Source organism: Oryzias latipes, chromosome 10 (assembly GCF_053564925.1).
Source record: "Oryzias latipes strain Hd-rR chromosome 10, Olatipes_Hd-rR_3.1".
NCBI classification, from domain to species: domain Eukaryota; kingdom Metazoa; phylum Chordata; class Actinopteri; order Beloniformes; family Adrianichthyidae; genus Oryzias; species Oryzias latipes.
Genome location: NC_136246.1, coordinates 24432519 through 24451078, shown reverse-complemented (window position 1 = coordinate 24451078; position 18560 = coordinate 24432519). Strand labels below are relative to the sequence as shown.

The 18560-nt window shown below is 37.9% G+C and overlaps 2 protein-coding genes and 2 long non-coding RNA genes across 17 annotated transcripts in view; 2 read left to right on the top strand and 2 right to left on the bottom strand.

Annotated features, from left to right (window-relative positions):
- The first annotated feature begins 4360 nt into the window (after positions 1-4360).
- gabrp (gamma-aminobutyric acid type A receptor subunit pi) lies at positions 4361-11692 on the top strand. Of its 2 annotated transcripts, XM_023959324.2 has the most exons (10): positions 4361-4665; positions 5705-5786; positions 5910-6022; positions 6112-6179; positions 6273-6490; positions 8146-8228; positions 8371-8508; positions 8601-8753; positions 10629-10822; positions 10898-11692. In XM_023959324.2, the coding sequence occupies exons 2-10, from the start codon at positions 5734-5736 to the stop codon at positions 11228-11230; spliced, it is 1353 nt and encodes a 450-aa protein (XP_023815092.1). In that variant the 5' UTR covers positions 4361-4665; positions 5705-5733; the 3' UTR covers positions 11231-11692. The 2 variants fall into 2 exon arrangements, with proteins under 2 accessions (XP_023815092.1, XP_023815093.1); XM_023959325.2 differs by lacking the exon at positions 8601-8753.
- afap1l1a (actin filament associated protein 1-like 1a) overlaps positions 11503-18560 on the bottom strand; it is a 34559-nt gene continuing 27501 nt past the window's right edge. For 12 of the 13 annotated variants that reach the window (XM_023959322.2, XM_078953646.1, XM_023959323.2 and 9 more), the window contains 4 exons: positions 14827-14994; positions 14093-14268; positions 13791-13916; positions 11700-12945 (listed from right to left, as the gene is read on the bottom strand). In XM_023959322.2, coding sequence (XP_023815090.1) covers positions 12919-12945; positions 13791-13916; positions 14093-14268; positions 14827-14994 — 497 coding nt within the window. In that variant the 3' untranslated portion in view covers positions 11700-12918. Of the gene's footprint in view, positions 11625-11699; positions 12946-13790; positions 13917-14092; positions 14269-14826; positions 14995-18560 lie in introns of those variants that run through there. The other variant, XR_013658387.1, reaches the window with a different exon arrangement.
- On the bottom strand, positions 17014-17372 carry LOC144994756 (uncharacterized). Its single transcript, XR_013658388.1, has 2 exons — positions 17253-17372; positions 17014-17138 (listed from the first exon to the last, which is right to left on the bottom strand). It is a non-coding gene; the product is annotated as an uncharacterized LOC144994756 (long non-coding RNA).
- On the top strand, positions 17358-17684 carry LOC144994757 (uncharacterized). The gene is made up of 2 exons (XR_013658389.1): positions 17358-17432; positions 17547-17684. It is a non-coding gene; the product is annotated as an uncharacterized LOC144994757 (long non-coding RNA).

Sequence of the window (18560 nt, the reverse complement as noted above, 5' to 3'; positions counted from 1 at the left end):
GGGCTTGGTGTGAAATGTTGAAGCGAGGCAGATCTTGCTCCAGGCTTTTTCTTTTACAGCTCAAATCCGATGTACGATGGACTTGGTGTCGTATAATTCATAATTATTGATTCTTCTTCGTGCTCGATTTTCAAATGTTTGGCATGTTAGTAAATTAAAAGGGACACCATCCATATGTCACTATACCAAATCTGAGTCCCTGATTGGTCAGTTTGACCTTGTTTGACTTTTAACATGTGTTCAATGGCCACATGTTTTGTAAGTAGAGCCTAAAAACAGTCTTAGAAACTTGCATAGTCATACATTAATGACACAGAAGCCCAAAACACACATTTTCATAGACTTTTCATTGGAAGTGATTGCTTGAACGCGCTTTGCAGAGCTCGGTGTTATCATAGCTAAATATGTATTTCTTTTTAAAAACTCTTTTTTTTACCACTTGATGGTAAACCTAGGAAAAAGACTGCTTTCTTGGGCAGTAAAGTTAAAGCAGAGTGTGAATTCATACCAATGGGGAGTTGTAGACCATTAGTTAAAGGACACTAAGAGTGATGGAAGCACACAAGTGTAGTTTTTACTCTTGTAAACTCCCAAGCTCCTACAGACAATAAAAGGGTTAGAATACAACACCTAATACATTGTGTATTTAATGACTGTTCATTAAGATTGTTCATTAGCAAAGTTTTTCTATGAGGAGCCAGAGAGCGATGAACGCTTGATGAAGGCAGCACAGGCGGCGGCTGGGTAAAACGATGACATGGTAATAGTTAGTTTTGAGAACTCATTAGAAAGTTCCTTGGCTTATAATCAGCAGTGCAGGAAAGATGACATGTTCCAGGAAGAGCACTTGTTTCGCAACAGATCAAAATGCTGGATTGCATCAGCTTTCAAGAAAACAATCTAACATTGTTGTCTCCCAACCAGAAGCTTACGAGGTGCCGCAATACACTTGCCAGCCACACAAAGAGCAAATGACAAAAAAAGATGTTAGAGTGGGCAGAATAAGCCGCTTATTTCACAGTGGATTAAGCTTTATTTTTTCCTTTTGAGGATAAAATACAAATCTCCAAATCTTCATGGATAGAAAATGACTTTTTTTGTATTCAGAGAGTCACTCTTACAATCAGAATTATTGTTTATGTTTGTTTTGCAATATTTTTTTAAAGCCAGCCGACCACACATATTACAACTTCTCAAATGTCGCCATAGTGCTTTCCTTCCTTGGAGACATCTCTTTTAAAAAGCTTTTCCAGTGTTGCACTAAACTTGTCATTAGTTGTCCTTAAGGTTGGTTTTTGCTCCCATTCCCAAACAGATTGTTGTGCTAAGCTCTGTAAACACAGAATCCAGAACATTTTAATTATACTTTTGGGAATAATTCTAGTCTTCAGAGACCCAAATACAAATATCATACAAGTAATCAGGGAGTGCAATCAAAATGAGACTGTAGATGCAGCTTTAGAGTAAACAAGAGAGAAGACAAGAAGAGTGTGATTAGATCCTACAGTATATTCTTTGGCAAATATGACAAAGAAAAAACACAATGGAATGCAGGTTTTCCCACTTAAAATGTCTCAAAAGTCTTGCACCTTCACATTTATCAGATTCCTTCAAACCTTAGAGACCATCAAGAACTTTGAGATTATAAAGTTCATGTACTTTAACTATTCTGTGTGTCAAAGCAAAAAATCTTTTTGTTGTTGTTCTTCAGGTCCTCACTTGAAGAACAACCTTCCTGAGGATCTGAGTGTTTCTGGAGGCTTAAAAATATATGAAAAACATTTTTTCCAATTTATCTTTTAGTTCGATTATTACATTATTTTTTAGCATTTTTTGTCTTTATGACAAAGACAATAGGATTTTATTTTAGGTAACTTGAGAAAAATATTAAACATTTTTTTTTTTTTCAATTCTTGCGTTGCTATTTATTTACTGTTTTCTTCCACTAGTCTAGTTTCTCTGCAGCATACTTGATTTTTTCATGCTTTTTTTTTCATGTTGTCCGTTGTTCATTTTTTTAGAAACCTGTGTGTTGCATAATTTAATATTCATGATTCATGAATTAACCTTTTTTTTTTTTTTTTTTACTCCAAGTGTATGCTGCGTCCAAAAGCAAGGAGGTTAGAATGATACTGATGGTGTGGTGGATTCTAAAAAAAAATTTAAGGGGGTTAAACAAAATAAATAAATAAATAAAAATTAAGTCAAATTGCTCATTTAGACCCATATCTGATGAGACATGACAAGAAACACTTCATTTTCCAACTTGCAGGTACGGTAGTCACATTAGCTGGCTGAAGCAGGAACTCTCATTAATTCATTTCTGCTCCCTCTGGGCATGGCAGCTGCTGCAGTCATTCATGTGAGCTTCTTCCCTGTCATTGGCAGCATTGTGACATTTCCATTTGTCACACGGCAGCAAGACAGTGGCTGATGTGTATCTGTTTCTTGAAGCGTTAGCTGACATGAAAATGAACTTTACCTGAAGAGTGGTGTGGGGGTTCAAACAGGCACTGGGACAAAGGTCTGAAAATTGGTTCAACTTTTGATGAAAATGCGGATGTTAAAAAATATTAATTACAAAAAAATGTATGCCAGGAGGAAACCCAGAACTGAAGCCAAGTAACAAACAAATGAAGTGATTTCTGAGACAAACTGGCATAACCGATAACACACACGTTGTTATCGGCTTATAAATTCTTTGAAGGGAACTTAAAGACAACTAAAACTACAACTAGCAGAATTACTTGTACATTATAATTCATGTAAATTTATAAAAAGTTTTGGAAAAAATCTGTTCTCTGTCTACTCCAGGAATGGTTTGACTTGCCTTGGCCCCTTTGAGGCATCACAAAAACAAAAACAAAAACAAAATTAAACAATTCTAATCATTTGACTATAATCAGTTTACTTTAATCTGTGCATCTATTTAAATGAATCTAAAACTAAATAATTTAACAAAAATAAATAATTGAATGAAAAACACAGTTCTAATTTATGTAACTTTGGGATGCCTACCTGAATCAGAACAAGTGGCATTATTAAAGTTAAGGACATAAAAAGGCAGACAGAAAAAAAAAGAATAAACAGCAAGAAATATATTAAACAAAAAACAATAAATACATAAATTAAACAAACAAAAAAACAATGTTTGTCTGAAACTTTAATGATCTAAAAATGGCTTTCCATCTTGCTGCTGTTTACCTGCATCAGGTGTGTTCAATCAATCCAAACATGGAATCATTCAGTTCAGTGTCAATCACCATCAAGGCAAAGCTGGAAAGCCCAGAAAACAAGCAAAGCGGTCAATCTCAGGAAGAGGAATTGGGCAGGCATACTCTAAAAGATTATTACAGAGCCAATCGAGACAGAAACTCTGTGAAAGATTGCATCCTACCTGCAGTCAGCGGATCAGCTTGTTAGTGTTCAGCCACTGGGAAGTGCAAAGCGGGAGATTGTTGGGCTGCAGTGGTTGTGAGAAGGACAGCTGCAGAGGTTTCGTCACACATGTTGGAGCTCTAATCAGCAGGTTTTTTGAAGCTGAGGACTTGTGATTACAGTTAAGACTGTCAAGCAGCCACAATAGAACAAGGGGCTCATAAAGATTAACGACACACCTCCAGCAGGATCCCAGATTAATGACTGCTGGGCACAGATTGCGGCAGCGTGTGGTCACCATCTTTACCAAGGGGAAAAAACAAGAATTCTCCAGTTGTGGCTAACACTTATTTTTACACCTTACAGTTTTTTAAAGCTTTATTGAGATGTCAAAGTTTTTTTTAACATTTTTTGACAGGTACACTTTGACAAATTAAGTAAACAACAGAAATCTTTTAGGGAAAAGCAGAAAAAAAGTAGCTTTTATGTCCTAACCGTGTGTCTCTTTTGGAGGCTTAGAAGACACTAATTCAAATAATGATGCTGATGTAAAGGAACGCACATCAGAGGTGAGGATGGTGAGGGCATGGGAGAACTAGATAGCGGAAAGCTTGGGAGCCCAGAAGGCGGGACAATGTCAGGGTAAATTGGAAGAGAGGGACTTAGATGGAAATTAGGTGCCAGAGGGATGAGAGAAATATAAAAAAGGAGTAATTTGGGAAGATTTTTGTGAGGGTGTGTGTCTATATGTGCGTGTTGACTTATCCAGCTGTTTCAGTTAGACTGAGGATGATGTTTGTTTTCTAATTTGGGGTGGATGTTCTGGTTGATTAATAGTTAATAAAAATCTTGTGTAATAGCGAGGTAAGAACACAATCAAAAAGTGACAGTACACATCTGTGCAGAGGTCGGAGGCATCTAGAAAAGGCAGCTCATGTGCGATGTTGAGTGGCGTGAACTAAGCGAGGGGATAGAGGGGGGGTGGGTGCAGCCAGGCTCTGTGCAAAGATGAATACAGCTGTGCAGAGAGGCTGTGCATGTTGCACAAACAGTAAAACAACCTGCAGCAGCAGCTCACACATCAAGATCACGTTATTATTCCTTATGGCTCACTGACAACTGCAGGAAAAACTGGGACCGACTCAGGAATCCCTGAAAAGAGGTGACCATTGGCAACACGGTGGGACATAGCAGGTGGAAGATTTGGAAAGGAAACAAAGGATAAGAGCCAAGAAAAAAGGAGCGGAGGAAGAAAATCACAAAAGACGAGTACTGACACTAATTAAGGTAAGGAAAACTTCAGTATAGCAGATGTGGAGACAATCTGGGGAAATGAGATGAACAGGTAAAGGGTTGATTTTACAGTGTTTTATATGCATGCACAGGCAAATCTGAACAACAGTGATGTGGACAAAATCCAGGATGTGGTAATGCGGGGACGCCCTTTTCTGGTTTGGCTTGTGGTTTAAAGGGTGGAGGCAGATTCAGATGAGAGGACTTCTCAAAAAAAATAAAAAATAAAATAAATGCTAAATTTCAAAGTGCTAATATCATTTTAAAAAATGTATCTAATGCAATATTTATACCACCTGTAAAGTGAAAGACATTTTGTTTTGAAACCCCAAAATCCTAACTTTCATTATGGTCATTATTATTAGAAACCACTTGTTTTCTCTGCTCTGCTAGGTGAAACTCATCAGCAAAAGAGTCTCGAAAGAACAGCTGAGGCGCAAACATATTTGCATAATTTCGATCATAGTAAGAGATGAAATACTGAAATGTATTAGTGGAAACAAGATTACTCTATGAGAGGATAAGGAAGTGAAAAGGTTGCGAGGAAAATCTGAACAGCAGCCACTGGGCCAGTTAATGACTTGGTTTAATTCAAAGGAGGCATTTTGATGAATAAACCATGAGGCAGCGGCTATCAAGAAAAGCTGACAAGATTCAGTTTTTCAATGCAAAACAAACATGTACTAAAAAATGTATCTGTTTTTTTTAATCTTCATCCATATCATCAGGATGCTGTTATAATGGATTTTAGGAGAAATTACTACAACTACAGCAGATTCTGATAAATTAAGAGCAGCTGGAGGGAGGAGGGGGAGATCAATACAGCATTCCAGCACATTTCACCAGCATCAATACTGCATGAAAGTGCTGTTTTATTAGATATAGGGGGGAGAATGGCCACTGTGCTGTGGATTTCCCTTGAGGCTACCTTCAGATAGATGCTGCCACCAAATGGTGAACCAGTGTCACCTTCTAAATGCGAATCTGACAAACCTTTTGTTCCTATTCTGGTTTCTTTTCTTTACCTGTGCAGCCGTGGTGGTCCCAGCCTTCCGATCCACAATGTCTGTTCAGCTGCACCAGGTTCTTCTTTTCTGCCTGACTCTCACAAAGGGGTAAGGGACACAAGAGTGAAAACAGCCAGGCACATAGCTGATCCATTGATATGCGGACAATCTGCCTCAGTGCTCAGTTCACTTTGTTGTCTTCTTGCTTCCCGTTGGTTTTCTTTACGTCAGAGGGTGCACGTTCACCAACAACCATTGGGGTGACTGGAATGACTCTCAGCTTCTACCAACGATTCAGAAACTCATGAAGGGATACAATCGATACCTCAGGCCTAATTTTAATGGTATTTAAATAAATAAATACACTGATGTTAGTCAGTTGTTGTGTGTTTGCTACTAAATTTTACTTTACCCGTCTCCCCTTCAAACAAAGAGGGTCCTGTGGAAATCGGAATGAGCCTTGACATTGCCAGCATCGACGCCATTTCTGAAATCAATATGGTGACCATCATCCCTTACGTTTTGTTTTGTATCTTCTAGCAAGGTGAAAATGTAGATGTCAAGTGTGGATCTTTGTTGACTCAATCCTCTCAGGACTACACAGCAACTATCTTCCTCCGTCAGCGCTGGCGGGATTCCAGGTTGGTGTTTCCCGGGAATGAGAGTGTGAGCGTAGACGGACGTCTTGTGTCTCTGCTCTGGATCCCTGACACCTTCATCCCAGACTCCAAGCGGTCCTTCCTGCATGATGTCACTGTGGAAAACCGCCTCATTCGGATCTTTAGCAATGGAACTGTCCTCTACGCCTTGCGGTACCTTTGTTTTTTTTTATTTTTTGTTGAAATTTCAAGTTAATCAACCATGGACAGACCTCAGGTTCCAAAAAGGAAACAAAAAACCACAATGATTCATGTATCCTCAGTGAGTTGCACCACCGGAGGGAATGCTACCAGATATCAGCTTGTTTGTTGCCCCTTAAACTTTTAGATCTGTCAAATTATGTCTTCTGCGGCCTGGTTTAAAAGAGTTTTGGCGTCTCGTCTGTCCCGTCATCCGACCCCAGAACGAACTGTTTTTGACTCAACAGCTTAATTGAGGGCAGAAAGGACAGCTTTTGTCATTCGCTCAGGGTGATCTTTGTTGTGCTTAACAAAAATGGGGATGCATCACATGCATTTTACACTTACAGGAAACATTGTTATGTTTTCTGTCCTGCAAGAAATATAACTTTATTAAGAATGTTTTTCAATGGCAAAATAATCTTAGTGTAAGTTAGCATGTGTTAGAGACGAGATTTATTTCTGCCTGATTTGTTGCTGATTTAAAGATTTCTTTTTAAAGAACCTCTGACTTATTTATATCTGTCTTTGCAGTGTTACATTTAACTTAAGAAGATCACAATTAATTTTCCTATTCTTTTTCATTTTTGCTTTATTAAAAAAAATGTTCACACAGTGTTTTAATCTTAAAAACTCTCTTGATTTCCATCAAAAAATCCCTTAAACATAAATAGCTTAGTTGTTGCCAAAGTAAAATGTACATGTAGTGGCTAAAATAAATGTGTTTTTTTTTAAAGTCTTTTAAGTCCCTACAATGAGCCCTTGCAGACTTTAGGGTCTTCTTGTACAGGCATTTTAGTAATTCCGAAAGTTAGAACCAAAATTTACGGCAAGGCTTTGTTCAGTTTTTATGAACCTCTCCTGTGGAACAGCCTCCCAGAGAGTTTCAGGGCTCCAAAGACTGTTCATGCTTTTTAAGGAAGACTTCAAACCTACCTTTTTAATCTGTCTTTTAGTTGAAATGCAGGAAAATATGCATTTGTTATTTATTGTAAATTACTTGATATATTTGGTTTTACTTTCTCAATTTGATCATTTTTATTCACTTTTAGTGAACTATAGGATCTATTAAGGTTTATTTATTTAATTATCAGGCTTTTAATCTCTGTTTTTGCCCATATGTATTTGACTTCTTTTACATTTTTTTTCAACTCCTCTGAGGGATTCTCCACATCGATGATTGAGCCTCCTTAATAAACAGGGTCACTGCAGCAGGGTTCCTTGCTTTGATGGGGGAGTCCTGGGGTAGAGTTCTCTGTGAATATGACTGTGGGGATCACTGTTGTGGACGGGCCCTAAATATAATTTCCCCACTTCTACTTTGCATCTTATTTTTTTGAAATAGTTGCATTCCTGTGTGTGTGTGGGGGTGTGGGGTGTGTGTGTGTGTGTGTGTGGGGGGGGGGGGGGTGAGAATGGTCAATGGTTAATACATTTTTGTGTGAAGGTCTTTCTTTTGGTTTTCAAAATGTTTTTGTCTCGTAAAGCACAGGTTACATCATTAAGAAAGGTGCTTTACAAATAAAGTTTGATTTAATTTGAAATGCTGAGGTGCATTGTGCAATGCCTGTTGAGACACAAGCCGCTTCTTGAGAAGTCAGTGATGTTTTTCTTGTGTGGTCCAACAGTATAACTGCTACAATTGCCTGTAACATGGACCTGACCAAATATCCCATGGACAAACAGGAATGCACGTTGCAACTGGAGAGCTGTGAGTATTGCTCCAGCCCACTCCATAAAGCATTTATACGGAATAACACAAACATCTTTATCTTGTCTTTATGTTTATCATTTCCATCATGTAGAGCTGCAGCCCAGTCAGCAAAAACCTAATGAATGTGTTGTGTTGTCAGGGGGCTATAACATACAGGATGTTGTGTTCTACTGGACCAGAGGGAATGATTCAGTGAAGGGTTTGGACACCCTGCGGCTGGCTCAGTACAGCGTGGAGAGCTACTATACATCAGTGTCAGAGGCCGTGTACGAAACAGGTAACATGTGAAGTCATGCAATGAAAATGAATCCTGTAATCCACAAACGTGCTGCATCATTTCTTTTGTCTGTGTGTTTAAATGCTTCTCAGGACATTACCCCAAGCTGGTGCTGCATTTTGCGCTGCGTAGAAACGTCTTGTTCTTTATCTTGGAGACGTATGTTCCTTCCATTCTTCTTGTGGTTCTGTCCTGGGTCTCTTTCTGGATCAGCCAGTCTTCTGTACCGGCTCGGACCTGCATCGGTTAGCCCAAAATTGTGCATGTTTAATTAGTTTCATACTGAATGACTGTTTATTTATTTTATTTTTTTAACGGAAAAATATCCTATGAAAAAAAAAAGTTCCCTGTTCCTGCGGGAATTCCCGTTTCGTCTGGAGTTTGACTTAGAAAAATAATTTTAGCTCTATTTGACTCACAAATCACTCCTTGAGTATTATGTGCAGTTATAATGCCAAGTACTAGAAAAATAATCATGCAAATACTTACCCTTACAAAATCAATACTTTGCAAATGTTATTCATGCAGCAGTTTCATCAGCAGCTCAGTTAGCATTCCTCATGGCTCATCATGCCACATAGATTTTTTTTTCTCCATGTTTCTTCTTCCAAAAATGCTCTGCTTTACTAGGAATTCTGCTGGTGTACAAATTATGGGATTAAAGCTTTAGTTAGATCATGTCAACGACTTAAATGTTATTTGAGCTCAAGGTGCAGTCATTGTCATTGGGATTTTAGAATCTTTTGACTGTCTCTGTTTCACAGACAAACATTTTCTAAAGAAACTCTTCAAATAACTTCCCAAACTGACTTGTTAATGTAAAGCTCTTTAAAATAACATAATGCGTTTAAAATATATTTTAAATTACAGCCGCATGCAGAGTTTTTTGGCCTGCATGCGCCACCTGCCCTAGTCGCTCCTCCATTACCCCCTTTTTACCTGCCCCCCACTGGCTGAGCGGCTTCTTCAAACCCATAACTCTCCACTCTAAATTTGCCGGCGTGGTCAGAACTATTTTCTTCAAAATGTTGGTTTTATATAGAAACTTTTTGTTTTTTAGCCGCCTGGCTAGGGAACAAACATGTCTATATAATTTTTTTTTAAATAAGCAAAAGTAAACTGTCATATTGTTACGGTCAGCTAGAAACCCAATATTCAGGTGTTAGATTTTCACAATTCTGGTAAAAAATGTGCAAACAGCATGGGAACACCACTTTTGCAACCCTAACGCCTTTTAAATCTTTTTTTTGGCTTTTAAATCAAAAACCATTAATTCCAACCTTTTCCCACTTAGGTAGCTTCTCAATGATGCTCAAGGTGATTTTTTATTTTTTTTATTTTATTCAAGATGGGAGCCTCTTCCCCAGATCAAAGGTCAACAACACTGGTGCTGGTAGACTAAAGCTAGTGGCTCATGTGTTCAAATTTGTGAACATCACTCAAGTAAAAATGTAATTTTCCCTAATAGTGGGAAAATAAGAAAAATTGCCAAATTTCACACTTTGCCACAAAATGCCTGCCAAGCCATAAAGGTCCTGTGGCTATCCAATAATAGTTTCAAAAGTTTCTTTTGAGACCCTCGACAAGTTTTTTTTTGTTAGTGAATTTTGAGATGGTGTGTTTATTAGCCCATAAGAGATTTTTGTCCCATTTTTGTTTGACCGTCTTGTCTGTTGTGATGTCATCACTTATTTTAAGGGGGGGCAGGGGCTCATTTACCATGCCTAAAACTACTTTTCAACCAGTACTAGGTGCGTGCAATTTTTGGTAAGCTTTTCAGAAAGTGGCGGAGCAAAAACTTTCGTTCATTTAAAAGATAAATTGCGAAAGCGATTTAATCCTTGCAGTCCAAAACTGACATGGGCCATAATAGTAACAAGTTTCACTTTAAGTGTTATTAGATAATATTAACCTTTCTGATTTATTTTTTCAATTTTGGTGCTAAAAAGTCATTTTGGATTGTTTTTGTTTATTGTCTTGAGACTTTTCCATTTCTTGCTTTTTAAAAGGCAATCTAAAAATTACACATTACATTTCAAGATTCATTGTGAAGAGAAAGAATAAATCAAGATTACATTTATATATATATATATATATATATATATTTTTTTTTTTTCCAGGAGTGACAACAGTACTGACGATGACTACTCTGATGATGGGTGCCCGCACTTCCTTACCTAACGCCAACTGCTTCATAAAGGCCATAGATGTCTATTTGGGCATCTGTTTCACCTTCATCTTTGGCGCTCTGCTGGAGTACGCCTGTGCTCATTTTTACACCATGCAGCACCAAACCCTAGAAGATCTCCACAGGGTGAGAACCACACATGCGCTGAACATGAAGATGCAAAACTCATTTCCTCCGCTCAAATATTGTTTTGCTTTTTAGGAGCTTCTGAGAGAGTTCTGTGAGTCTAACGGAAACGGCTTGATCCCCATCATGGGGCCGAGCCAGCCGAGCCAGTCTGCAGAGATTGGTTCCACTGCAGAGGAAGCCACTGAGCAGCCAGTGAACAGTGACATTAAGAATCCTCCAGCAACCAGAGAGAAAGTGCAGAGTCAGGGCTGTGGGTTGTCGTCTGTGAAGGATGCGTCACGCAGAGCAGTGTCTGTCTTCATCGTTGAAAATCCACACAACATCGATCGTCACGCCCGCACTGTTTTTCCCACAGCTTTCCTGGTTGTCAATATCCTTTACTGGCTTTATTATCTCTTTCTCTGAGTGCCAGTTCCAGGCTGTGGAATAGGAAGATTCACCACTTGAGGCTATTCCAACTCAGTAACTGTCATCACAGCCTGGATCTGAACTGATTTGATGCAGGTTTATCTAGGATCACCCTGATAAAACCTTTTAGCAAACAGATTGATTAAAAAAAAAGCTAAAATCTAAGTTCAGAACCGTTTTAATGGTAAAAAAAGAGGACAATGTCTCTATAAATGTGCATGTGGAAGTGATGATGAAGCATCTGTTACCTGTTTACAAGTCCATAAGTCCAAAAAAGGAGCAGTAAACTTGTTCCTATGGGCAGCTTGTTTTGACCCCACCCTATGCTGTGCTGCATTGAGATGCCTTCATTAAGTGACTCATGTAGATGTGCTCTTTTTTCTTGCTTTGGCTGTAATACATGGAGTCAACATAAATTTGCTTAACAGCATAAAATGTGCAATTAAAAACAACAGTGAGTCCTTCATTGTGAGTGTGCCGGTACATTTTAATGGGAAAACGTATCTGTTTGCAACATTAAACTTAAACTGTTTTCACGAATGAAAGCAACATTTATTTTTCCTTTATCCAGGTAAATCAAGTAAAGTGCAAAAGTCAACCACAAGTCCTGCAGACAGGAAGCTAAAGTGACATTTGAAGAATTTTTTTGAGTAGAAAAATTAAAATGTTTTATCCTATAAGAATGCATTAGTCATTATTTTTTATATTTCCATTATATATGAAAGACAAATTCCAATATGTGAACCAACAACTTCAGAAAGGTGAAAGACTGTCCAACTTTTTTTTAATTAGCAATGCTACTTTGAACTAAATGTTGCAAAAAAATAAAATAAAAAAGGCAGCATTTTAAAATTAAATATGCCACAATAATATTTTTATAGGAAAGTGCAAAAGCATCAGACCCTCCAAATTTAGATATCTGTAATTTTGGACAAGGTCTGATGGATCTAATCAAAAAAAGAAAAAAAAAGAAAGAACAGAATTTAGAGCTGGAATTGTGACAACTCTTAAAAACCCTCAGTCTTTCTTGGGTGAAAGCAAATATGAAAATGAAAGACAATAATATTCTAAATTTATCTTTGAAAGCCTTATGTTTTGGCACACTTTTGGATAAAGCATTATTGAAAGAAAAAAAAAGAAATCATAAAAAAACAGCAGTCAAAGTTAACTTTTGTACAATAAAAGTATCGTTAAAGCACCATAAAAAGAACAAAAATAGAAATAAAGTAAAAAATTAAACTTTTTTTTTTTTTACAACACATCACATTACTCAGGTTTTCTTTTCAGACATTTCTCTCAAACAGTCAAACATCGTGCTTTCAGTGCCATCATTGCGTATTTCTCCTTTTTTTTCCTCCTCGTCACTCTACTTTCAAATTTCTTATCTTGCATCCATCTTTCCTAAATACATCTCTTGTATTTTTGGGGGAAATTTACTTGAGTTCAAAAATTCAACAATGATCCAAAAGAGCCTTTGAAGGAGGCTGGAGAGAGAAATGTTCAGTGAGACTGTGTCTCCCCCTAGTGGCAGATATTTTTCTTGCATGTTTGACATTGCGTTTTCAACCATCACACGTCTGGGTTTCAAGAAAAGAACAGAAGATTTTCCTTACAGAGAGAGAATGTGGGGGAAAAGCCACACCCTGATATCCATTTAAAGATTTACACTTTCCATTAAACTCCTTCTAGGTTCCTTTTTTTGATTCCCATTCCTGTGGAAATAGAACACCAAGAGATTAATCCAAAATAATGTTTTAATTTACAGAGATAAATATTTTATAAACTCAACATACATTTTAAAACACAAAGTATTTCTTTCTATAAGAAATATGCGTACATTGTCTGAAAATATCTTTATATACACGATTTATTACAAACATTGCTAAAAAAACAAACAACTCCCAGCTTTTCGGATCTTATTTAAAAACAATGAAGGAAAAATGACACTTTGGCCGGTTTTTGACATGCACCATCACTGTCCTTACAATAGGGCTATGTTGGAAATTGGTTTTAGGAGGCTTATTTTTCAGAAGGACCTGGGGGAAAAAAACAGCTTTTTTTTCTTTCCAAATTATTATTTTCCTCTGATAGTTTTATTTTCTACTTATTCTCATTTAGATATCTAGCAGGCACTATACTGCAAAAACCTAAAAAAGAAAAAAAACTGTTTAAAATAATGTATTTTTTTCTGTCTTGCAATAAAATTATCTTATAAAAAAGTTTTTCAACAGCAAAATAGTCTTAGTTTGAGAAGACAGGTCTTAGTTACCTGATTCTTTTTCTTAAAATATGAATTATTGGTAAGACTATGCCTCTTATCCCATTGGTGGATTTTTTTTGGCTTATTTAAAGAAACTCTTTTTTTAAAATTATATTTACTTTTCTTATAAGTATTTTATCTTGTTATATAGTGGTTGTTTATTCTTTTTCTTTTAATTTTGCTACTGTGGGTTCAGAAATGTCCATGATGGCAAATTATGAGTCAACAGTATGTGCAAACTATAAGCAAAAGATTGCGTGACAGTTTACGAAGTTCGTTCACATAAAAACTAATCACCTTTGCTTTTTGCATGACGCTTCCAGAAGAGGATGCGTAAACAGAAGGAGGTCTTCTTCGCAATTCTGAGGCGCAGTTCACAGGCAAAGAATCACTGTAGATGTTCTGGATCTTTTTGCTGGATGGCTGCACAACAACGGGAGAAGATTTCTGATAAATCTTTTCTTAAAGAGATGCAGTTTTGAGCTTAATTTTCTTTCATATAAGTCCCCCAGCATCAGAAAAATGCCACAAGAACATGTCAAAAACACCAAAAACAAATTTTTAATCCCCTCCACACACACACAAAGCAGCAGATTTACCCTAACAGGGCGTTTTGCTTCCACCGGTGCCCCCAGAGCTCCACCTGCCTGGCTCTTCTTCAGATTTTCTTTGACCTGAGTTAGTCGCAGTTCCAGGTCCACCCTCTCCGCCTCTTTGGCTCGACAGGCCTCCTCCAGCTCGGACACCCGTGTCTCAAGGAAAAGCTTTCTGCTATCTGCTCCCCACATACATACATTTGCAAATGAGAGTGTTATGTGAGTGGAAGTACAAAACCCTACAATACATCAACAATTTTGTAGTAAAAAATACAAATCCTAAAAGTTCTGGTAGTAAACTCATGCTCCTTTCCCCACAGTTTTGTCCCACAAACAGGAAATGAGCTCATTAGATTTTAATTTAATTTCATAACCAAGTTGTTGGTTTTAATATTGGTGGTTTTCATTTGTGCCTGTGGGGGAAACGTCCCCTCACATGGCCTTAAAAAAAGGAGCTCAGGATCAAATGAAAGGAAGAAATAGAATTTTTACACAAGAAATATTTTTCAAAAGGTTTTCAAGAATAACATTTTCAAGAAAAAAGTGACAAAACATTAGTTATATTATTCTTGATTTTCTATTTGGGAAAGCAAACTTCAGAGTTTTTCTTGTTTTAATTGTAAAATATATAATAAAGATGTGTTTCACTTTACAAATTCCCAAAATCAGCATGTTTAAATTTCAACAGTGGCAGTGATTGCAGCATCTGTTTTATGTTCAGCCTTTGATGTTTTTACCAGAGGCTGTCTTTAGCTCTTCCTTTAGTTCCCTCTTCTCCTGCCGGAGTATCACCAGTGCGTTCCGTATCCCGTTTTTCTCACTTTCCAGTTCCTCTTTGTCTCTCAGGTAACGTTTGGCATCTTCCTCAGCTCGCGTTTTCCCATATTTTCCATACTGGTTGGCATCTAGACAGGAGCAAAGGTGAAGGTTCAGATGTGCAGAGGTTGTGGGAAGAAGATGCCTCACACAATGATTTATTTCCTTGTCTAAATAAAGCTCCTCATGAGAAACATTGACGCGGTGAACGGAGGTGTAATCATTTGACCTTAATAATACAGGCAAAAAAAATAAAAATTGGAAGAAAAACGTAATGCATAAAATCCTCATAACCAAAAAAAGAATGGCAAAGGTCAGAGTTGGGATAGGAGATCTCATGAGAACATCAAATAAATGTCAGATTCCACCCTGAAGCTCTCAGCCATGGAAAGTGAGGGACTCTTTGAAGTGAGGAGAGGGGAGAAGCCACAACTACCAAAACATCGTTATAAAAGGCCGTCATATCACTTTCAAGAACCGACCAATCTCCTCATCCCGTAAAGTAAATGACACCACCAGTGAAAGTGAAGAAGCGAAGCAAAAGCCAGGAGATCAGGAATGGAAAATTAGAGGAGGAAGAAGGATTGAAGCAGATGGTATCTGATGAGATAACTGTCAATGAACTGGACCGTCAGCAGCTTGAAGGCAGTGAAAGCATTACTGCTGTGGGACAGAAAACCAGGGGCATTATTATCTAAGCACATCTGAGGTGGTTCTCTCTGAAAAACTGGGAACTAAAAGTGTGGATGGATGTAAAGCTTACAGATGATGTGAAATACAAATTTGTCAAAACTAACGAGGTCTCACAGGGATCAATTTTAGCCTACATCTGCTTTTGACAATGGATGCCTTCCCCCTTTACAGGAAAAGGGATTCAAATTGACAATAAAAGATAAATAAATAAACTTGCTTTAATCATACAAAACAAGTTAAAACTGTCCATCTTGAGATTTTGAGGTGTTAGAGTACTTTGTTAGAGTTTCTTCTGATAAACTATTAACAATGACGTGGATCAAAAAGCAAGAAACATGCCAGACTATGTGCCAGTTCGTAATAGACAGTCACAAACTTTATAAATGTCACAAAGATGAAGGGAATTACTAAAAAGTGAGCATCAACAAGAGACACCTCTCTAACTTCCAGACCAAAGCCAAAAAAAATCTAGTGGCTGCAGTTTAACAAGTTACCACTTGGGGCTTTTAACACTAAAACAAGTCTATAATATTTTGTGTTTGCTTAGCTACATTTAACCCCTTTAAGCCTGAATTTATACCCAGCTATGAAAAAAAAAAACATTCAGTTAAGTTTTTGCTTTCAAGTTGATGCTAAATTCAGGTATTTTGGTAAATGGCGTATACTTATATAGCGCTTTTCTACCTTCTTTCAAAGGCCCGAAGCACTTTACTACGGAGCCCGTGTCCTGACATTAAGATATAAAAATATATCTTGTTCCCACAGGTTATTATGTCGTTCGCACGAAATACTATTCCGTTCCCACAAGATACTATTCCGTTCCCTCGAAATGATTAACTCATGCGAACGCAATAATTATGTCGTTCGAACGCAATAATTAATCCGTTCGAAGGCAATAATTATTCACGTCATAAGTCATTCACGCGGATATGCTCTTTGTACGCCGGCAAAAGCCGCTTTCAGCTGTAACTTCCGTGTCTCTGTGACCCATATTCGTTCAAAAAAGGAACATGAAAAACAAAATTGATCACTTTATTACCGTCTCAATGAATATAAGAAAAATATCAAAAGATTTATGATAACTAGGCTGCTTTGTCAAACGATAGCTCCTGCTAGGCTAGCTCCGCCGCAGAGCTCTCTGTTTGATCATCTATGCCGGCATTTGGGCAACTGGCTGGTCTGTTGTCAGACAGCTGATATTGTAGTTTAGGGTCGAATAGGAATAATAATATTCAGGACTTGTCTTTTATTAACTTTAGCAGTCAGTATCTTTACATTCGAAGGCTATTAGGCTACATGCTAACTGACTAGCCGATCATTTCCTGTTATTAATTTACGTCATAGATTTACAGCAGATACCTTCACATTTCTGTCTGTGTGTGTCTCATTACATTGCATTGAAGACACGGAGGATGTTTAGAGAACGGATTTATTTATTTTAAAAAGCACAGAAGCATCCATCTTATTCACGTTCACATCATCTGGTACGCCCTCAGTCATCTTGCTGCAAAAGCCGCTTCCTGCCGCTACTTCCGTGTCTCTGTGAGCATTCAATAGGGGTAAAAATAAAAGCAAGAATGGTCGATCTGTTATTTTCTCGATGACAATCTGAAAAATATCATATTAAGCTGGCTGCTTCGCCTAAAGCACTTACCTTTAGCTTGTAGCATAACAACAATGGCAGTACGTCACGTTTCCCAGAATGCTTTCCTGCCAATCATTGGCCAATCACCGTGTCCCTGTGACCAAGGTCTAACAACAAGACCAATGGTTGGCCGCAAAGCATTCTGGGAAACGTGACGTACTGCCATTGTTGTTATGCTACAAGCTAAAGGTAAGTGCTTTTGGCGAAGCATCCAGCTTAATATGATATTTTTCAGATTTTCATCGAGAAAATAACAGATCGACCATTCTTGCTTTTATTTTTACCCCTATTAAATGCTCACAGAGACACGGAAGTAGCGGCAGGAAGCGGCTTTTGCAGCAAGATGACTGAGGGCGTACCAGAGATCATCATCATGTGAATGAACGTGAATACGATGAATGCTTTGTGCTTTTTGAAATAAATAAATCTGTTCTCTAAACATCCTCCGTGTCTTCAATGCAATGTAATGAGACACACACAGACAGAAATGTGAAGGTATCTGCTGTAAATCTATGACGTAAATTAATAACAGGATCAATGATCGGCTAGTCAGTTAGCATGTAGCCTAATAGCCTTCGAATGTAAAGATACTGACTGCTAAAGTTAATAAAAGACAAGTCCTGAATATTATTATTCCTATTCGACCCTAAACTACAATATCAGCTGTCTGACAACAGACCAGCCAGTTGCCCAAATGCCGGCATACATCAAAGAGCTCTGCGGCGGCGCTAGTAGTAGTACTAGCCTAGCAGGAGCTATCGTATGACAAAGCAGCCTAGTTATCATAAATCTATTGATATTTTTCTTATATTCATTGAGACGGTAATAAAGTGATCATTTTTGTTTTTCATGTTCCTTTTTTGAACGAATATGGGTCACAGAGACACGGAAGTTACCGCTGAAAGCGGCTTTTGCCGGCGTACAAAGAGCATATCCGCGTGAATGACTTATGACGTGAATAATTACTGCGTTCGAACGGATTAATTATTGCGTTCGAACGACATAATTATTGCGTTCGCACGAGTTAATCATTTCGAGGGAACGGAATAGTATTTTGAGGGAACGGAATAGTATCTTGTGGGAACGGAATAGTATCTTGTGGGAACGGAATAGTATCTTGTGGGAACGGAATAGTATTTCGTGCGAACGACATAATAATCTGTGGGAACAAGATAATAACCTGTGGGAACAAGATATATTTTTATATCTTAATGTCAGGACACGGGCTCAGTACTTTACAGTCACAGTCCCATTCACCCATTCACACACTGGTGGCGGCTCCACTGCCAAACACTGGCGCCAACCTCCCACCAGAGG

Coding starts and splice junctions, on each gene's coding strand:
- gabrp (XM_023959324.2), top strand. CDS start 5,734: ATGTCTGTTCAGCTGCACCAGGTTCTTCTTTTCTGCCTGACTCTCACA. Junction 5,787..5,909: donor TGCCTGACTCTCACAAAGGG/GTAAGGGACACA, acceptor TCTTTACGTCAG/AGGGTGCACGTTCACCAACA. Junction 10,823..10,897: donor CCCTAGAAGATCTCCACAGG/GTGAGAACCACA, acceptor TTTGCTTTTTAG/GAGCTTCTGAGAGAGTTCTG.